Source organism: Nelumbo nucifera, chromosome 3 (genome assembly GCF_055504915.1).
Source record: "Nelumbo nucifera cultivar China Antique chromosome 3, China Antique-T2T, whole genome shotgun sequence".
NCBI lineage: Eukaryota > Viridiplantae > Streptophyta > Magnoliopsida > Proteales > Nelumbonaceae > Nelumbo > Nelumbo nucifera.
In genome coordinates, this window is record NC_142651.1 from 111195767 (window position 1) to 111214482 (window position 18716).

General features: G+C 38.5%; 1 protein-coding gene across 3 annotated transcripts in view; it reads left to right on the forward strand.

Annotated features, from left to right (window-relative positions):
* The window catches only part of PUM23 (pumilio 23), an 88968-nt gene that overhangs the window by 64609 nt on the left and 5643 nt on the right, over positions 1-18716 (forward strand). For 2 of the 3 annotated variants that reach the window (XM_010272773.3, XM_088900543.1), the window contains one exon: positions 18509-18691. The exons of the other annotated variant lie outside the window; for it this stretch is intronic. In XM_010272773.3, coding sequence (XP_010271075.1) covers positions 18509-18691 — 183 coding nt within the window. The remainder of the gene's footprint in view (positions 1-18508; positions 18692-18716) is intronic. 3 annotated transcript variants of the gene reach the window in all.

An 18716-nucleotide genomic window follows, 5' to 3' on the forward strand; every position in this document is an offset into this window, starting at 1 on the left:
GGCTCCTATTTGGAGGGGTATCAAGTGACCATCTTGACAACTTGGTCTTTTTTTTTTGTTGAATAACAACTGAGTCATTTTCCTCTCTATACTTTGATATACAGTATATACTTGTATACTTTTCAACTGCCCAGAGTACTTGTAGCAGCATCAATACTCAGGGAACATTTGACAATCAACATATTTTATTAATTTGCTAGTAGGAATAACAATAGTACATAAAAAAAGTGTTCTGTTGTATTAGGTCCCCCTAGAACCAACTCTCAAAATAAATGTGCTATATTCATTCCTTGTCTAGACAAGCATCAACCTTGCTGTTGCCTGTTGGCACATCTAGGAGTTTATTGGAAACATACATTCAGTTCAGATGCCAGCAATCTAACTTCCCTCAATATGCCAGCAAGCTAGCCCACTACTACATTGGAGTCCCCCTCCACTATTATGTTTCTGTAGTTAAGATCCCTTCCCATCTTTAGTCCTTCAAGCACCATCAAGAGTACTGTCCTAGTGGAGCCTCCATGTCCAGTGGATCCTAAGAAAAATGTCATAATAGTCCCATTATGTTTTCGGAACACTCCTTGAACCTCTGAATTAACTGAGTTCTCTAGGCTGCAACAATCAAAATTCAACTTTATACACTAGGAGGCCTCCATTTATGTGTTATTCTCATTCTAGTCGTGGATGAGGCAGCACTGACTTGTCAAATCCTAATGAGGTCATCTGTGGAGATACGTGTCAAGGTGGGCAAGGTCTTCACCCAATTCACTATGCTTGTCATGATGGCTTTCTGTTTCCATTAATCCTTCCTTGGATTAGCATTTGTCTTCAAATATTCTTTTATTACATTACTCCCATACAGGCCATAATACTGCAGATATTGTGCATCTCCATGATATTTTTTACCTTTCTTTCTAGGTGGAATAAAGAAGCAGTTTTGAATAAGCTCCTCAAGTCCACTGTGGGATTCCACCTGCAACCAAAAATGAATGGAAAAATGTGAAATAGAGGAGACAAATTGACAGAAGATTAGGAAGCTTAAGGTAATCGTACAACACCATAAGGTAGAGCTGTCAACGGGTCACATCTGGGTTGGGACAGGGTGGTCCAGTCCCAAACCGAGTATTAATTGGGACAAAATCACAGACCCAGAACCATCCCAGTTAATAATCAGGTCTGTTGGGTCCAGATCTGATGGACCCGATTATACCAAAAATTATATTGGTTTTATTAAGCAGTAACTTAGAATTTAAATTTTGATAGTATAAAACCTTAATAAAAATGAGGTTGCCTCTACTTTTCATGTACCTTCCAATTCTGGATCTGGGTATGGTTGGGACTTGGATCTGAGAAGAGCAGTTAGGGATACAGAAATGGGTAGTATATCAGACTTTTGGATATTCTTGATAAAGTGTTCTTGGTCCCCACTAAATCTGATAGACGAATTTGGACCCCTTCACCTTCTAGCTTGTTTTCTTGTGCTTCATTCTTCAATTCCCTAACATCTTGACAATGTTTTAAAACGTGGAGGCGTGACGCAAGGCATTCCACTACCTAGAGGCGTGAGGTGTAGCTCACAACACAAGAGGCATAAGCCTTCCAAACACAAGGAGGCATAAGCCTTCTTCCCTTCCCTTTCCTTTTCTTTTTTTTTTTTTCTTCTCCTTCTTTTTCTTTCCCTTTCCTTTCCTTTCCTTTCCTTTCTTTTTTTTTTCTTTTTTTTTTTGTCTTTTTATATCAGATGTGCATGAGGCGTACACCTCTAGCACGCCTCGTGATAAAAGCGCAAGAGGCGTACGCCTCAGAGGTGTCTGCGCCTCTGGCATACACTTCTGTGTTTTGAAAGCGCCTCCAGGCGTACGCCTCCCACCCCTTTTAAAACACTGCTTCTTGATGATTCTAGTGGCATTTCTTTTCCTGCGAAAGAGGTTGGAAAAATCTTATTCCCCTTAGGGTTGGGAGCTTTTGTTGGGAAGCATTCTTGGAAAGAGTCAATGCCTGTGACTTGCTTCAAAAGAAGAGATTAAACAACTGTTTTTCCCCTCTTTGGTGTGTACTTCGTAAAGCTGATGGTGAGGAATAGAAGAACAGGAGTGGACACAGGGACTGGAATTGGAAGAGGAATAGATTGCTCACTCACTTTCCCAAAACACTCGCCATGAGAAGAACCCTTCGAGAAAAAGGATGTGGACTGAAAAAATGTGACATCCATAGTAACATACCGACTCTCAGAGACTGGGTCATAGCAGTAGTACCCTTTCTAATTTTCTGCATACCCAAGAAAAAAACACTTCTTTGCCTTTGGATCGAGCTTCGAGCGTGAGGACCAAGAACATGTGCAAAGCAAACACACCCAAAAACCCTGAGAGGGATGTGGAACATCTCCCCCTCAGGCCACCAACCCCTCTTGATTTATATACTTAAAATAAAAGAATGGAAGATTACAAGAATACCCTTAGTAGGGTGGCTACTTTAAGTAGTTGAACAGTCACAACTTAAAATAACATAAACCAATGGGCCTAAGGCCCAATAACTTCCTAACTTAACAACTTAAAAATAAAAAATAAAAGGCTGGGCCCAATAACTTAAAGTCAACCCAACTCAACAAGGGTTATTCTCAGACAAGGAAAGAACTAAAGAATCTATGATAGAAGTGGTTTTCAACAGAGTAGTACACTGGACTAAATCCTTGGATCTTTTTAAGGATTTTACAATGGAAGATTTCACAAGTAATTGAAAGGAAATTGCTTCCTCAGTCCCAGTTAAGAATGTTTTAATCCCTTCCTGGACCCCAATTAAATATTTGGAGCAGTGTTGGAAATCCAGGGCCATCAGGAATTGGAGATGTTTTTAGGAATGAGGAAGGAAAGTTCATTACACTCTTCTCTGGCTCAATTGGAGAAGGTGACTGTCTAAGGGCTGAACTAATGGCAGTTTTGGAACGGGTTAAGAGGGCAAAGGAGATGGGCATTCGTAAGCTAATCATAGGTGACTCCAAACTAGTGGTGGGATGATTGATTGATGAGAGGAGTGGATTCTGGAATTACAGCAATGAAAGGAAAATGCTGAAGTGGTTAACACAGGATGTTGAAGTTAAAGTGGTTTGGGTCAAAAGAAATGCCAATTCCATAGCTGATGGTCTAGCAAAGCAAGGGATGAATAGGGATGCAATGCTTTGGGCTCAATTTTAATTGCTAATTTTCTTGTTTTTTGGTTTCTTTGTACCTTTATGGGGGTGCTAAGAGAGTTTATCTCTCCCTGTTCTTTTCTTGGCTTTGTTTCTTAATAAAGCTATTGTTATTGATGAAAAAATATAACCTTTATAAAAATGATAGAAAAATATAAAATTATTATGTTAATGAATTAAACATTTTTAACTAATATTATCATATGTATACTCTTTCAAATTTACCATTTCAAACATAAAATATGGTAAAATTTATAAGAAAATTAATAAAATCTTATATATATATATAATAAAATAATGGTTATGGGTCTGAATTAGTTTGGGACAGTCAAGAACCAGAACTGACCAAATTATTAATTGGGACAAAATTGTGGAAACAGAATCATTGTAATCGGTTCGGCAGGTTCTGGTCTGTTGGGTATGGCCCTACCATAAGGCCTTAATATGCAAAAAGAAATAACACATGATGCATGTGTTTGTGACCTGATGAATGATAATTAATTCATGCTTCAATAAGGAACATGTCATGCCTAACTTGGGTGAATGACCTTGTGAAAATATTTTGATTTTAATATATAATATCAGGGGGGTTCACAAGGAAAGGGTGTCAAGGGGTTCTTTTCAGTGTTTAAATAATTATAGGTTGGTGAGTTCCAAAGGTTCACACAATATGACTGAGGAAGGCTGTATGTAGCATGCCTTACTCGAAATTGATTCAAGAACTGTAATTTTTCATTGAGAACTTGCTGAGTTCACTAGATATTCACTGTTCTTACACCTTAAGCTCAATTAAACTAAAAATACTTTTTTTATTAAATTAAGCTTTTTATCATCACAATCATCCATGCCTTATCCCAACTATATAGGGGTGGCTACATGAATCCTGTTTTGCCAATCTGTTCAATTTAAAGCCATATCCTTTGTTAATTTATTAGTGTTTAAATCATTTCTTACTGCTACCCATGTCCATTTTGGTCTACCCCTAGCTAGCACCTTCAACTAGAAGGGTCAGGGGTAGACCAAAAAGGACATGGGTTGAAGTAGAGTTGAGAAAAACACAAATATGTACAAAGCCTTTAGCTCCCACAACCAATAGGCCATCCCTTGCTGCCTCTATATTAAACCATTATTGAAATATAACAAGCTATTACATAAAGGCAATTTTTATATTAAATAAACAAGAAAAAGGTACAACAAGGTAACAACATATCACCCACAAAATTTGAAAACCCAAAACCCACATCACCACGACCCTCTATCCCTTTTAATACAGACTTTTTCTTCCCCATTTTACAAACACAAGGAGACTCACTGCTAAAAACACTACAAAGCCCAGCACCCCCCTTCAACACTCCCCATAAAAGCTTTTCTTCATTTAAAGGATATCACTTTTCCAACTCCCGGAACATTTTTCTCCCAAATTCTTCCCTCCTATGATAGATAAGCCTAATAAGTTGCTCACTTGGACTTCAGTTTCCACTCTCATTTTTTATCAGTAATTGGAATTTCATTAAGAAAATTAAATTGAGAAACAGTACAGAAACTGAGTTATCTCGGCTACCCCACTAGTATTTAAACTTTGCCACCTATCAACTTTTGATTTTCAGGCTTACAACTAAGCCCAAAAACAATGTTCCCTGTTAACTCCTTGTTTTGCTAGCTGATCTGCAAAACCATTTGCTGCTCTTGGAGTTCAATGAATTAATCACTGCATGTCCTTGGCTAGGTGATTAATCTTCTTGAATTCATTTCTGAACAACCAGGGAATTTTTCACTCTGCTGTAGCCAGCTTATAATTATTTTGGAGTCGCCTTCTACAACCGAATTTCTCACTATCATTTCCACAGCACTTCCAAACCCACATTTTTTTTCTATTTTCCTTACTTTATCAGCAATTACCTCCACATCTTTTCAGTCTTGTCTTCTTCTGAATCCTCTTCTTGTCCCAGCGTCCTCTCTTTCTCTCCACACATCTGTTTGAGCTTCAGTAAAAGACCCATTACCTTCTCTCCCACCTCATTCTTTGACAAATCCAGATCACTATTGCTTCCAACTGAACTCTGCCTTTTATTTTTGGCCTTTCTTAATGATGAAACACTTTGGTAACATGAACTAGTTGTCTATTTTTTGAATTTTTGGTTTTCTCCAACCTGCCAAATCTTCAAAACTCTATTTCCATCGGGAAAACTTACATCTCTTTTCCTCCCTAAAATCCATCCATTCCAATAAGCACCTGGGTAACTGAGAAATGATCCAAAAAACGCACATCCCCTTGTGAATTTTCAGTTACTATTAGTAGGCCTAGGCCCCACTTTTCCCCAATCATCTCACTACCCCAAGCTCCACAACTGTATAATCAGTCTCTAAACCCGAAACAGTTACTTGCTCATCCTGGAAAATACCGATTTCTGGAACTATCTCCTTACTCCTGGACTCAACTTCAATGTAATTTTGCTTTTCACTCTGGAACTAAAAGCACCTCCACCATTTTATTACTAATAAGATGAGGTTGATTTTCTTGCCATCTGTTGCCACAATCGCTCCCCTGAATTTTGATGGAGGCAGACTTCTTGTTCTTCTACACTAGAATCTACTTTCCCTTGCTCATTCGCTTCATTCACAGAACCTGTAGCTTTTGTAGACCATTTCCCCTCATGGAACTTTACACAATTTCCCCTTTGAAGACGAACTACACTTGAATCTACATGTTGCTTCTCAAAGAGCTCCCGTCCTCTTCCCTTGAAAATCTGGTAATCACCCATTCCTATACTTCCTTCCCCACAAAGGCTTTGTAATCCGCCACTTTTGTTTGTTTCAATAATCAGTCAGCAGTTAGGATGACATCTTCTTTTGAAGCTTGCTAGCCTTTTTCAGCCTTTTAGAAGTAGACAATTATACAATGTGTGTTTGGTCTGTCATCGCCTTTCTTGATTCCCCCATCACATCACCAATTGTGTTGTCATATGATTCCTCAAATGGTTTCAATAGAAGGCCCAATTGAGCTCAACCCACTCGAACCTGGAAAAGGTAGTGTTTTAAAAGCGCAAGGCGCAAAAAAAGCACAAGGGCCAATGAAATTACAAAAAAAAAGCTAAAAAATAAAAAAAGTAGGAAATTCTACTAAAATGCCAAAGAAATTAAAAAAAATGCAAAAAATATTAAAAATAATGTTTATAAAAAATATAAACTTAAATTTTAAAATAAATGTTTTAAAAAACCTATTATCTAAAATTAAAATACATCAACATAACATGTAAAGCGTATTCAAATGAAAATTTAAAAATAAAACTTGCCAGAGTCGGATCGAAAATTCAGAGAGAGAGAGAGAGAGAGAACATAGCAGATTGGTGGGTGTGGCCCAATTTGTCAGTCGACACCCTAAAAGATATATTTATATTAAAGATAAAAGGACAAATCTGCCCTTAGTGTACAAAAGAATGAGAGTACAAAAATAGCCCTACGGCTAGATCTTCTCACAATCTCTACACTCCCCCTCAAGCTGATGCCTAGGAATAAGCATCAGTTTGTCCATGAGAAATGAATGCCGAGCCCGAGTCATTGCTTTAGTCAACAAGTCTGCTAATTGGAGCCCAGAAGAGACATGAGGAAGAGATATGGTACCGTCAAGAAGGTGATCGTGAATGTAGTGGCAATCAACTTCTATGTTTTTGGTACGCTCATGGAAGACGGGGTTGGAAGCAAGTTTAATTGAACTGACATTGTGCACATAGAGAGGAACAGATGATGGTGATTGATGAAGTATTTCAAATAGAAGAGCTCGAAGCCATATATGATCTCACTACACACGTAAGACATAGCCCTATATTTAGCTTTAGTAGAAGATTTGGACACAATAGCTTGTTTCTTGCACTTCCATGAGATAAGAGAGTTGCCTACGAATACACACCAGCCAGTAGTGGACCGTCGGGTGTCAGGGCAGTCAGCCCAATCAGCATACATGCAAGCCATAGGGCTAATAGAGGATGAGGAAGAGAAGAATATCTCGTGTGACCGGGTGCCTAGAACATATCTAATAATCCAATAAATTGCGGATAAATGAGCTTGTCTTGGGGAAGATGCAAACTGGCTCACTATCTGAACTGCGTAAGATATATTTGGTCGAGTCATGGTGAGATATATCAAACCACCCACTATTTGACGATAAAGGGTAGGATCTTCAAGGAGAGAACCATCATCTTTGATGAGTTTCAAGTTCAGTTCTTGTGGGGTATTCACAATCTTAGAGTCACTAAGATTTGCCAGTTTGACGAGATCAGCCACATACTTTTGTTTAATAACAAAGTAGCTCCGGGAGTTTTTGCTCACTTCAAGTCCCAAGAAATATGTTAAAGGCCCCAAGTCCTTTATCTTGCAGGACTCACTGAGTAATTATTACAGCCTAGCAATTCCGTCTATGTCATCCCTTATAATGAGAATGTCATCGACATAGAGGGGTTTCAGATCGGTGATGACAGATCTGAACTTCTCAAACCAGGCCCTAGGAGCTTGCTTCAGTCCATAAAGTGACTTCTTCAAACGACAAACAAGTTGCGAGTCTATAAAATATCCAGGAAGGGGTTTCATATAGACTGTCTCTTTCAACTCCCCATGGAGAATTGACATCCATTTGATGGATTATCCACTGTTTAGCTGAAGATAGAACCATTAGAAGTCGTACAGTGGTCATCTTAGCTACAGTAACAAAGATTTCCTCATAGTCTATCCTGTATTCCTGTTTCTAACCTTGTGCAACTAGCCTAGCTTTGTAGCCTAGGCTTCCATCAGATTTTAGTTTTACAGAGTAGACCCGTCGACTTCTTATGAGAGATGTCTCAGGTGGAGTTTTAACCAAGTCCCAGGTGTCATTCTCAAGAACGGCTCGAATCTCAAAATCCATGGCAGCTTTCCAGTGTGGTTCTACTACATCCTGTTGGTAAGATCTGGGAATATTTGTGGTAGATAAAACAACGGAAAAAAGTGCTATAGTTTGGTGAAAAACCATAACGGTCAAGTGGGCGAGAAATTCTAGAGGAATGGCGTAGAGTGGGAACAGTAGGTTCAGGGGGAAGATCAGGTACACTTACTGAGGCAGTTGGAGTGATCGGATTAGTAGTTGGTGGCGGAGCAGAGATGGGCATTGAGACTGAAGAAGGTCGTTGCTTCTTGAAGTAGGTCTGAAGTTGTTGTGGAGGTGACAAAGGAATGTCTGAGGTACCTGTAGAATCAAAACTGTACAAACTAGGAAATGGAAGTAGCTGGGAATTTTACAATATGTTCAAAGGGCACACTTACTTTCAAGAAAAACTACATTATGAGATATTCTAATACGACGAATTGAAAGATCATAGCAAAGGAACTCTTTATGTTCAAAACTGCACCCCATAAATGCACACAAAGCTGCTTGTGTAGTTAACTTCGTACGTTCATGAGGTTGAAGGTGGACAAAACAAGCACAACTAAAAACCCTAAGCATGGATAGGTCTAGGGGTTTGTCAATTAGAGATTGAAAAGAAGAAGAGTTATTCAAAACAGATGACGAAAGATGATTTATGAGATACACAGCAGTGTTGCCGCCTCCACAAAAAACCAAGAGGGTACATGAGAATCTTGTAGAAGTGTTTTGACTAAATTCAAGATATGCCCATTCTTCCTTTTTGCTACCTCGTTTTGTTGTGGGGTGCCTAGACAAGATTTTTGGGGTTGAATTCCATGTTGATAGTTTTGGAAATCCCCATCAATATACTCTCCCCCTGAATCCGATCGTAGCACACATATTCGAGCATCAAATTGGGTAGTAACATAGGTGTGAAAGTGTTTAAATATTGTGTACACTTTAGATATCTTTCAAAGAAAATAAATCCAAGTGAAACAGGTGTAATCGTCAATAAAGATTACAAGGTACTTGTATCCCAGCCGTGAGACAACTGGAGACGACTAGACATCACTATGTATTAAATAAAAAGGAACTTGTGCATGCTCATAGTAAGAAGGAAAAGGTAAAATGTGACTTACATAAACCACAAGTGATGCAATCTTTATTCTCATTCTTAAAGGAAACAATAGAAATGGGTAAACATGGATGGCCTAGGCATTTATGCCACAAATGCCAATCATTATTACAGTTAACCGATTCAAAATTGGAAATAGTAGAAATCAAACATGAAGTAGAAGTAGGTGTAGGCTTATTCTTCTCAAGTTCCATAGCAAATAGTTCCTAGTCTACACTCCTTCCCCTTCACCTCCCAGCTTGCCAGTCCTGTATCAAACAATCAACAGAAGTGAATGAGACATTGTAACCTTCCTCTACAAGTTGGCCAGTTGAAGTTAAATTGGTGGTAAGCTTAGGTACAAATAAAGCTTTGGATAAATGGGATGGAGATGACTTAGAAGTAGATAAATACAAATCATCACATCCAAGGATATCTATTTTTTCACCATTAGCAGTAATAATGTGTTTATTGGGAAGATGGGGTTTGGAACACTTACCAAGTGTGGTCCCTGTCATATGGTTAGAGGCTCCTAAGTCAATATACTAGAGATGATTCGGTGAGGGACAATAGGTCGGTGACTTACCAAACAGACCAATAGCAGAGAAGGCTGAAGAGATGACCAAGGACAGCAGTCTAATAAGCCTCGTAGCTTCCTTTCTTCTGATTTGATCCACTGCTTTTCTAAGGCTAAGCAGGGCATTCAATAATAATATGGCCGAACTGCTTACAGTAAGTGAATGTATTCTTTTTCTTGCTATGGGAGACAACATGCCCGAACTGCTTACACTCGTAGCACTGTATTTAGAGAAGTTCTTCTTCCCCTTCAGTTTTGTTGCTAGGAAGACAATATCAATGTTGGACCCTTTTCTTCCATCTAGAGTTGTTTGTGTGGCAAATCTGGTTTCAACCCTCGGAATTTCCCCAAGAATAGTATCCAAGTCAGGAAGTGTTCCTCGGTTCATGATATTAGATCTGACAAATCCGAGCTCAAGCTTGAGATGCATTAGGAAGTGCATAGTCTTCCTTCTATCAAAATGTTCCTTCATATACTTCACGCAACATTCCGATGGATCATTTCCCATGTGTACAAGTTGATACTCTGTCCAAAGGTTAATAAACCCAGCATAATGCTCTTGAACCTTCCTTTCCTCTTAATAATATGAGAAGATGTCAACCTCTCTCCGGTATTGTCTCAAGGTGTTTGATTGCTGATATACTTTCTCGAGATACTCGTACATCTCATATGCAGTTTTGTATCCTCTCTTAGGAATTGCTATATTAGTTTCAACCGATCCTAGGATCCATGATGCGATTTTCGCATTATCAATTCTCCACTGATTAAGACCCTTAATGTCTGAATCATCTGGTTTAACTACAGATCCATCCAGATATCCCCAAAGACCTTTTTTCCTTCACATGAAATTGAAAATTAAATTTACATAGTGCATAGTTCGTTCCATTAAACTTAATAGAGAGAACTTCCACCCTTTCTGATGCCATTGAATCACAAGAGCAAGAAAACCACACTTCTAAACAAAGAGTAGGGTTCAAAACAGAGTGGAATAGAGATCATTTTGGTAGAATTGTGGAGCAAAAATTGTGCCTAATCTCTCGAATAACTTGGATGTAAAGGAATCTCAAAATGGGTTGACCGAGGAGAACAGAGTGCACGGAAACAATTGAAAAAGGATTTGGAAGATGTGTTACTGAGGGAGGAAATTAGTTGGAGACAAAAATCTAGACACAAGTGGATATAGGAAGGCGATGGGAACACTAGATTTTTCCATGATTTGGCAAATGGGAGACGAAGAAAGAATCTTGTGGCCAAGCTAGAGATAGGAGAGGAGGTGATTACCAACCAGGATGACATAGCCAGAAAATTTATGGACCACTTCAAATCAATTTATAAAAGACCTTTGTGTGAGAGAGCAGTCGTATAAGGGGTGGAATGGCCAAGAATTGATGACGGAGTGGCAAGATGGTTGGAAAGGGATTTCGAGGATGAAGAGATTAAGAAAGTTGTCTTTCTTATGAATAGATCCAAAGCTCCAGGTCCATATGGCTTTACAAAGGGTTTTTATCAAGACTGGTGGGAGGTGTTGAAAGAGGATTTAGTTGAAGTCTTTAAGGAATTTGCAGACAATCACATTATAAGCCCTAGAATAAATGCCACCTTTTTGGCCTTGATACCTAAGAAGAATGATTCCAACCAATCAAAAGATTATAGGCCTATTAGTCTGGTGACAAGCATTTATAAATTTCTGGCTAAAATGCTCTCGTTGAGGATCAAAATAGTTCTTGGTTCTAATTTTGCTTGAAGAATCAGATCTGAAGTTGTGCTCACTTCCTCTGTGCGATCCTTGCTGATGAATTGCAATTCTGATCCTGCCTCATCCTAAGTTGTGCCATCTTCAGTGGAGGTGGGATTTGGTGACCTCTTTGGGCATGAACACCTATGTTGGGAGTTACTTGCGTGGATTCCGTATCAGGTATAACCCTCCCTTATTCTTGGTTTCAGATCTAGTCTGGTTTGTTTCAAGAACGAACCTTGAAAAATGTTGTTTTTCTAAATCAGGGAATAGGATTCCCGGAAGGGAGAAAGAAATTTTTGAAATTTCGCCCAGTCGCCCTGCATGGTTCGGCCATCCATATGATGGATTTCCCTTCCCTTCAACATAAGCCCACATGGGTTCGGCCCAACCTCAGTGAAAAGGCCTGGCCGAATTCACTGTCGAATGCAGTGAACCCCTGAGCACATTATTATGGGCTCAAAATGGGTCCAACATTTACACTTAAATGATCCTTGAATCCAGTCATCCTCTGAAACACCAAGGATAATGGACTTAAGTAAGATAAAGCCCATCAAGTAATCAACCCTTAATGGCCTTTTACACTTAACTTCTCAGCCCATAATGATTAAACACTACCCAATAGGGAAGGACCTCTCCCATGACTGCAAGGTGTAGTGTCACACTCTCTGCTCGGATGGTTCTCGGGAATTAAACATATTTTGCAAAACCAAATCTCAAACACAATTGAAATCCATTGTCGGCAGTTTAGGTTTCCATCAGAGTGAGTGTAAACCCTATCATTTACATTGTCCGGCAAATGGGCTGATCCTATCACTATGATAACCCACTTAAACTGCCCCAACATATCGAGGTTTTGACCTTCAATGGATATCACCGATTGGTAATATCAAAGACAGCCTAAACCGACACCAATGCAATACCATAATCAAGTGTAGGGGTTATGTGTAATTTTCCAGTTATGCCCATCAATCTCCAAGGACCAAGGCATAACTGGAAAATGGTCCGGGTTTAGTGTTTCAATCAAACACACACTACATGTGCTTTAGGTCGACTGATAAGTATCGTATCTTTAAGGGGTCGGCATGGGAAGCGCTACAAAATCCTTTGTATTGTCTCTTTTTGCCATGTCGACCCCGTATCGGGGATGTATTGAGGTTTATCGGGGGCGTAATACGGATGTATCAAGGTGTATTGGCGGTTATAGTACAACTCTTTTGTAGCCGAAAAACAAATTAAAAACTTAAAAAGTAATGCCCTATAACTCTCTCCAAAAGCCTTATTTCTCTCCCAAACTCACCAAATCATCCCTACACATTCTTTGGTTGTAAGATCTTTAAAAAAACCCAAAAAGAACCTCTAAAACTCAAGAATTTTTATGTTTTTTTAAAAATTGCAAAAATAGGTATTTTGTTCAACTTATTGATATTGTGTTGCAATATTTTGTATCTGTTTTTTGCTTTGATGCTTGGAAATGCTTGTATATAGATTGATATACTCCTTGTGTTGATAATCCTATATGTTTTTTGTGCTTTAAATAGATCTATGTAATTTTTTAAAGAAAATTCAGAAAATATAAAATAACAGAAAAAAAAAGAAAATTTTATACTTTTGGTGTAATCTATCCTTAAAGACTAATTGTGTCATAGATCTATGGGTGATCTACCATCTCCATAGATCTATTGAAATTTCTTTAACATATATCATTTTTTGTAATTTTTAGAATAAAAAAGATTTATTATTTATTATTTTTGTAAAACATAGAATATTTATTTTTTAAACGTTTTGTAATTTTAGAATAAAAACATATATCTTTTCTAATTGGTGTGATCTAACCTTAATATTTATCATGTTGTAAATCTATGTATGATTTATCACATCCATAGAGTTATATCTTGTTACATTTTTTTGAATAAAGTAATTATTTGAATAAGAAATAAATAATTGCTTAAAAAATTACAGAAAATGCTTCCTTAAATAATTATTAGGATTATATTTTGTATTTATAACTTATAACCTTATTAGAGAATACCCTTATGTTCCCGTATGATGATTATGATATATTTTTTTCATAAAAATCACTAAAGGTTGTGATTTTCATGTATAAATAGCTCATTTAGGCCTTATATTTAATGTTATTTGATGTATTTTTATGATTTATTGGAGTACCTATAGTGTTTCCATGCGTTTCCATGTGTATCTTAATTTTTCGTGCATATCCCGATATCTCTTAAATTTATCTTTCTGATACACTTAGCATTTCCGATACTTTAAATCAAGCCGCCAAGGCGAGGCTGGGCGACCATGGGGAGCCCAGGCGCTTAGGCGGGTGCCTAGCCCTCGCCTAGGTGATGGAATTTAAACCAAGACTTGCCGATGGATTTCTACCCCTTTTGAACTAGTTTTTATTGGTTTTATGTATTCTGCACTTACTTTTATGCTTGTGTTTCTTGCAGTGTTACTTCAAGTAGGCAAAACAATGTATTAGAGTTGCAACTTACAAGTTAAAAGTTAGAACTTGAAAGAACTGAAGGGGGCAGCGCCCCTTTCTTAGATCAACAATACATAGGGAGCAACTGAACAAATACTAAAGTAAAAGAAGAAAATGAAAAAGAAAAGTAGGGGGCGGAGCCCCTGTCCTAGACCCAGAAAATCTGGTGAAAAAATATTAAAACAGAAAAAGAAAAGAAGGGACGGAGCCATGGCTCAAAGTATCGATACGATAAGCCCCGTATCAGGCGTATCATATTGTATCTTTTGAAAAAGATACAGTCCGAAACACCTGTTACCCCCAACTTTTTTTAATAATAAAAAGCATCTTATAAGCTTCCCAAAAAACCAAACTTGGATGGAGCCCTTCTTTCAGAAACCAATGATGAGAACAAAAAAAAGCTAAAAAATGGAAGAAATTAAGATCAAAAGAAGGGGGCAGAGTCCCTGTTCTAGACCTAGAAAAGCTGGTGAAAAAAATACTAAAATAAAAGAATATGAAGAATAAAAGAAGGGGCGGAGCCCGTGTTCTGCCCCGTTTCAGACACCAATAATGAGAAAAAAAAAGCTGAAAACATGCAGGAAATTTAAGAACAAAAGGAGGCAGAGCCCCTGTTTTAGTCCAATAAAATGGTTTAAAAAACTTGGAGAAAAGATACAAAAAGGAAGAGGAGAAAATGGGGTGTAACCACTGTTTTAAACCAGGAAACAGAGAACAGAACTAAGAAGAAGAAGAAGAAGAAGAATAAAACTGATTAACTCACCTTGACTTTAGAGGACTGTGTGGGAATGATGGTGGTTGTTGTTCTCTCATCTTCCTCAGTTCGACACTTCAATTCTATTGTCAATGTGAAACCCTCGAAGATTAACTTTTTTTTTACTTTCAAAACAAAAGTATGATTACATGCAATAGGTTCTATTATAAAAACTAAAACAACCAATAAAATATTATATATTTTTTATTTAATAATTATTTATATAATATATATTTGCTTCAGCCCACTAAGCATGCGCCTAACAATCTAACATAGTTGGCGTTTGGGCGAGGCGTTCTTTGAAAAGTGCCTAATCGCCTGGGTGATGCCTTGACAACTATGTTGGACTTATTGATGTGCCAAGCATATTTCCTTATTGTTAGAGAACAACAACCTATTCAGGTACCTCACCTAACAGCTTAAGATCTTAGGTTGAACCGTTACTTGAGATGGTATTAGAGCCTGTTTGATCAGATGTAAATCAGTCCTCTAATATCAAGTTTAATTCAGTGATCAGCAGAATAAAACAGGTTTGAATAACTGTATAAGAGAAGAAGATGGCGAAGAGAAGAGGTAAGAGAAGGAGTCAAATTAATTCTCCATTCTCCTCTAACCCTATTTTATTAAGATCTAAAAAATTAATGATGACAAGTATGCCCTTAAGTGGGCGGCCAGCTTGGCAGTTACATAAAGGAAATAAACAAGAATAAATAACAGGCCCATTAAGTGTGGCCCATCAACATGAAATAAAAGATATTACAAGAGAGGCTGTTAGGGCTCATTCGGCCCAGTCTCTTTACACTCCCCCTCAAGCTGAGCATAGATGTCAAGCATGCTCAGCTTGCTTATATAGTGTGTCAATTTCCCCCTTGGAACTCCCTCGGTCAAGATATCAGCCAGTTGCTCTTCTGATGTGATGAATGGTAAACAAACTTCTCCTGAAGAGACTCTTTCTCTTATGAAATGCCTATCAACCTCAATGTGCTTAGTTCTGTCGTGTTGAACAGGATTATGTGCAATGTTGATAGCAGTTTGATTGTCACAATAGAGCATCATTGGTTTCTCATAGTCCACCCCCAATTCCTCTAGAAGGGATCGTAACCATAGTAATTCTGACACACCATGAGCCATTGCCCTGTATTCTGCTTCGGCTAAGGATCTAGCAACTACTGATTGTTTCTTACTCCTCCAAGACACAATATTCCCAGCAACCAGAGCACAATAACCAGAGGTGGACCTTCTGTCATCTTTACATCTTGCCCAATCTGCATCAGTAAAGGCTTTCAGCTTCATGTGACCATGCTTAGCAAACAGATCTGTGTAGTTTACACACTTTGCCTTTCATTTCTTTCCCATACACTCCTGGAGGTAGAGACATATAGACCTCTTCATGCAGGTCTCCATTCAGGAAGTTATTTTTAACATCAAACTGGTGTAGGGGCCAGTCAAAAGTAGCTGCTAGAGAAAGTAAAACCCTGACTAAAGTCATCTTAGCAATAGGAGCAAATGTCTCAAGATAGTCAATGCCATACATTTGGGTGTAACCCTTAGCAACCAACCGAGCCTTAAATCTCTCAACAGAGCCATCAGAGTGATATTTAATGGTAAACACCCATTTACATTCCATTGGTTCCTTCCCTTCTGGCAAGTCCACAATATCCCAGGTATGGTTCTTATGCAATGCATCAAGTTCAGTCATCATAGCATCCCTCCATTCAGTTTGAGATAATGCTTCCGGTACAGACCTGGGTATCACATGGGAGGACACAGAGGCAAGAAAGTAGTAGGAAGGGGAGAGAAGGTTGTAAGATAAGTGTTTGGAGATACAATGGGTTGTACACTTCCGCTTGCCCTTGCAAAGAGCAATAGGAAGGTCAAGGTCTGGGACAATTAGAGATGGATCAATAGAGGGCTGACCTGTTTCCTTAGGAATGATGGGAGTGGCAAGACGCTCTTCTGAAGGAGTGGGAACAACCTGTACATGTCTGAATCTCTGCCTTTGGTACCACCTTTGGAGAGTAGGAACAGGAGGAGGAGTTGGAATATCAAAGGTAGGTCCAGTGGAAGAGGTGGACACCCCATGATCGGACTCACAAGGGATGGGAAGAGGAACGGCTGGAGACACATCAAAGGGCTCATCAGATTTCTCCCCCTCAGGAGAAATACTAAAGAAGGGAGTCAACTCGGCAAAGGTGACATCCCAAGATACAAAGCGGGTGCCACGAACTGGATCAAAACAGCAATAACCCTTATGTGTGGAGGCATATCCCAGAAACACACACTTATGAGCCTTAGGTTCAAACTTGTGCCTTTGGTGACTATGAATATGCACATAGCAAGTACACCCAAACACACGGAGAGGAAGAGAAAAGAGATCCTCATCCGGGAAGAGAAGACTAAAAGGAGTTTTAAAGCCAAGGACCCGGGAGGGCATACGGTTGATTAGAAAGGTAGTAATAAGAACATCTCCCCAAAACTTTACAAGAACATGGGATGCAAACAAGAGGGATCTGGCAACCTCAACCACATGCCTATTCTTTCTTTCTACCACCCTGTTTTGTTATGGAGTGTAAGAACAAGAACTTTGATGAATAACCCCAAAAGTTTCAAGATAGGTGGAGAGGGTTCTCTCAAAATACTCCTTAGCATTGTTAGAACGGAATATTTTGATACGAGTATTAAACTGGGTGAGGATGAGTTCATGAAAATTTTTCACAATAGATGGTACTTCATCCCTAGATTTCATGAGATAAATCCAAGTGTAACGTGAATAATCATCAATAAAAAGGATAAAGTACTTGTAACCCCCCATGGTTGGCATGTGATATGGCTCCCACACATCAGAGTGTAACAATATGGAAAGGAGAAAGTGATCTTTTATTGATAATTGAATAGGAATGTCTACAATGCCCTTATCAAGTGATATGACCCCCTTCTTTGATACCAAGATGTAAATCAGTCCTCTAATATCAAGTTTAAATTTAGTGATTAGCAGAATAAAACCGGTCTGAATAACTGTATAAGAGAAGAAGATGGCAAAGAGAAGAGGTAAGAGAAGGAGTCAAATTAATTCTCTATTCTCCTCTAACCCTATTTTATTAAGATCTAAAAAATTAATGATGACAAGTATGCCCTTAAGTGGGCGGCCAGCTTGGCAATTACATAAAGGAAATAAAAGAATAAATAACAGGCCCATTAAGTGTGGCCCATCAACATAAAATAAAAGATATTACAAGAGAGGCTGTTACGGCCCATTCAGCCCAGTCTCTTTACATGATCAAGTGGTCTAGTGTTCAATCTTCGTTGCCCCCACTTAGAGTTGATTAAATTTAAGCACAAGGTATAGGTGAGCCTGTGCTTGTCCACACTTCAAGCCTGATGGGCTTTCACATGAGGGAGCATGTTAAAGAATAAAAACCTATGCAGGGACCTAACCTAACAATGGCATAACTCACTTGTTGTATCCCACCATTGCTACTTTAAATGGTTTTTTCCTGTGAGTGTGTATTGATTGTTATTGTAATATTTTCTGTTGAGGTTTTATCCTGGATTTCTAACATTTTCAACTATTCTTGTGAGCTTCTATATGCTTCCAACATTTTCAATTCTAAGACTCTGTTGCTAAGAATGAGATTTCTAGTACCACACCCCTTTACAGACATTGTTTTTATGTGACTATGTAAACGCTTTCACACTAGAGTTGCAACTTGTAAGTTTCTTGCATTTCTAATTTTCTCTCTCTTTGTTTACTCTGTTCTTTCTTCTTGGTGTTATTTGAAGGCTCAAAGGTCAATTTAGAGAGCTGTCAATGCACCCTTCAGGTTCATTCATTGTTGAAAAGTGTTTCACTACAAGTAATGTATCACTGAAAGAGACTATAGCATCTGAGCTCCTAGCCGTACGAGTTCAGCTGTCTAAGACTAAGCAGGGCCCACATCTCTTAAGGAAGCTAGATATTGATGGGTAAGCTAATTGTCTTTGTTCTAAA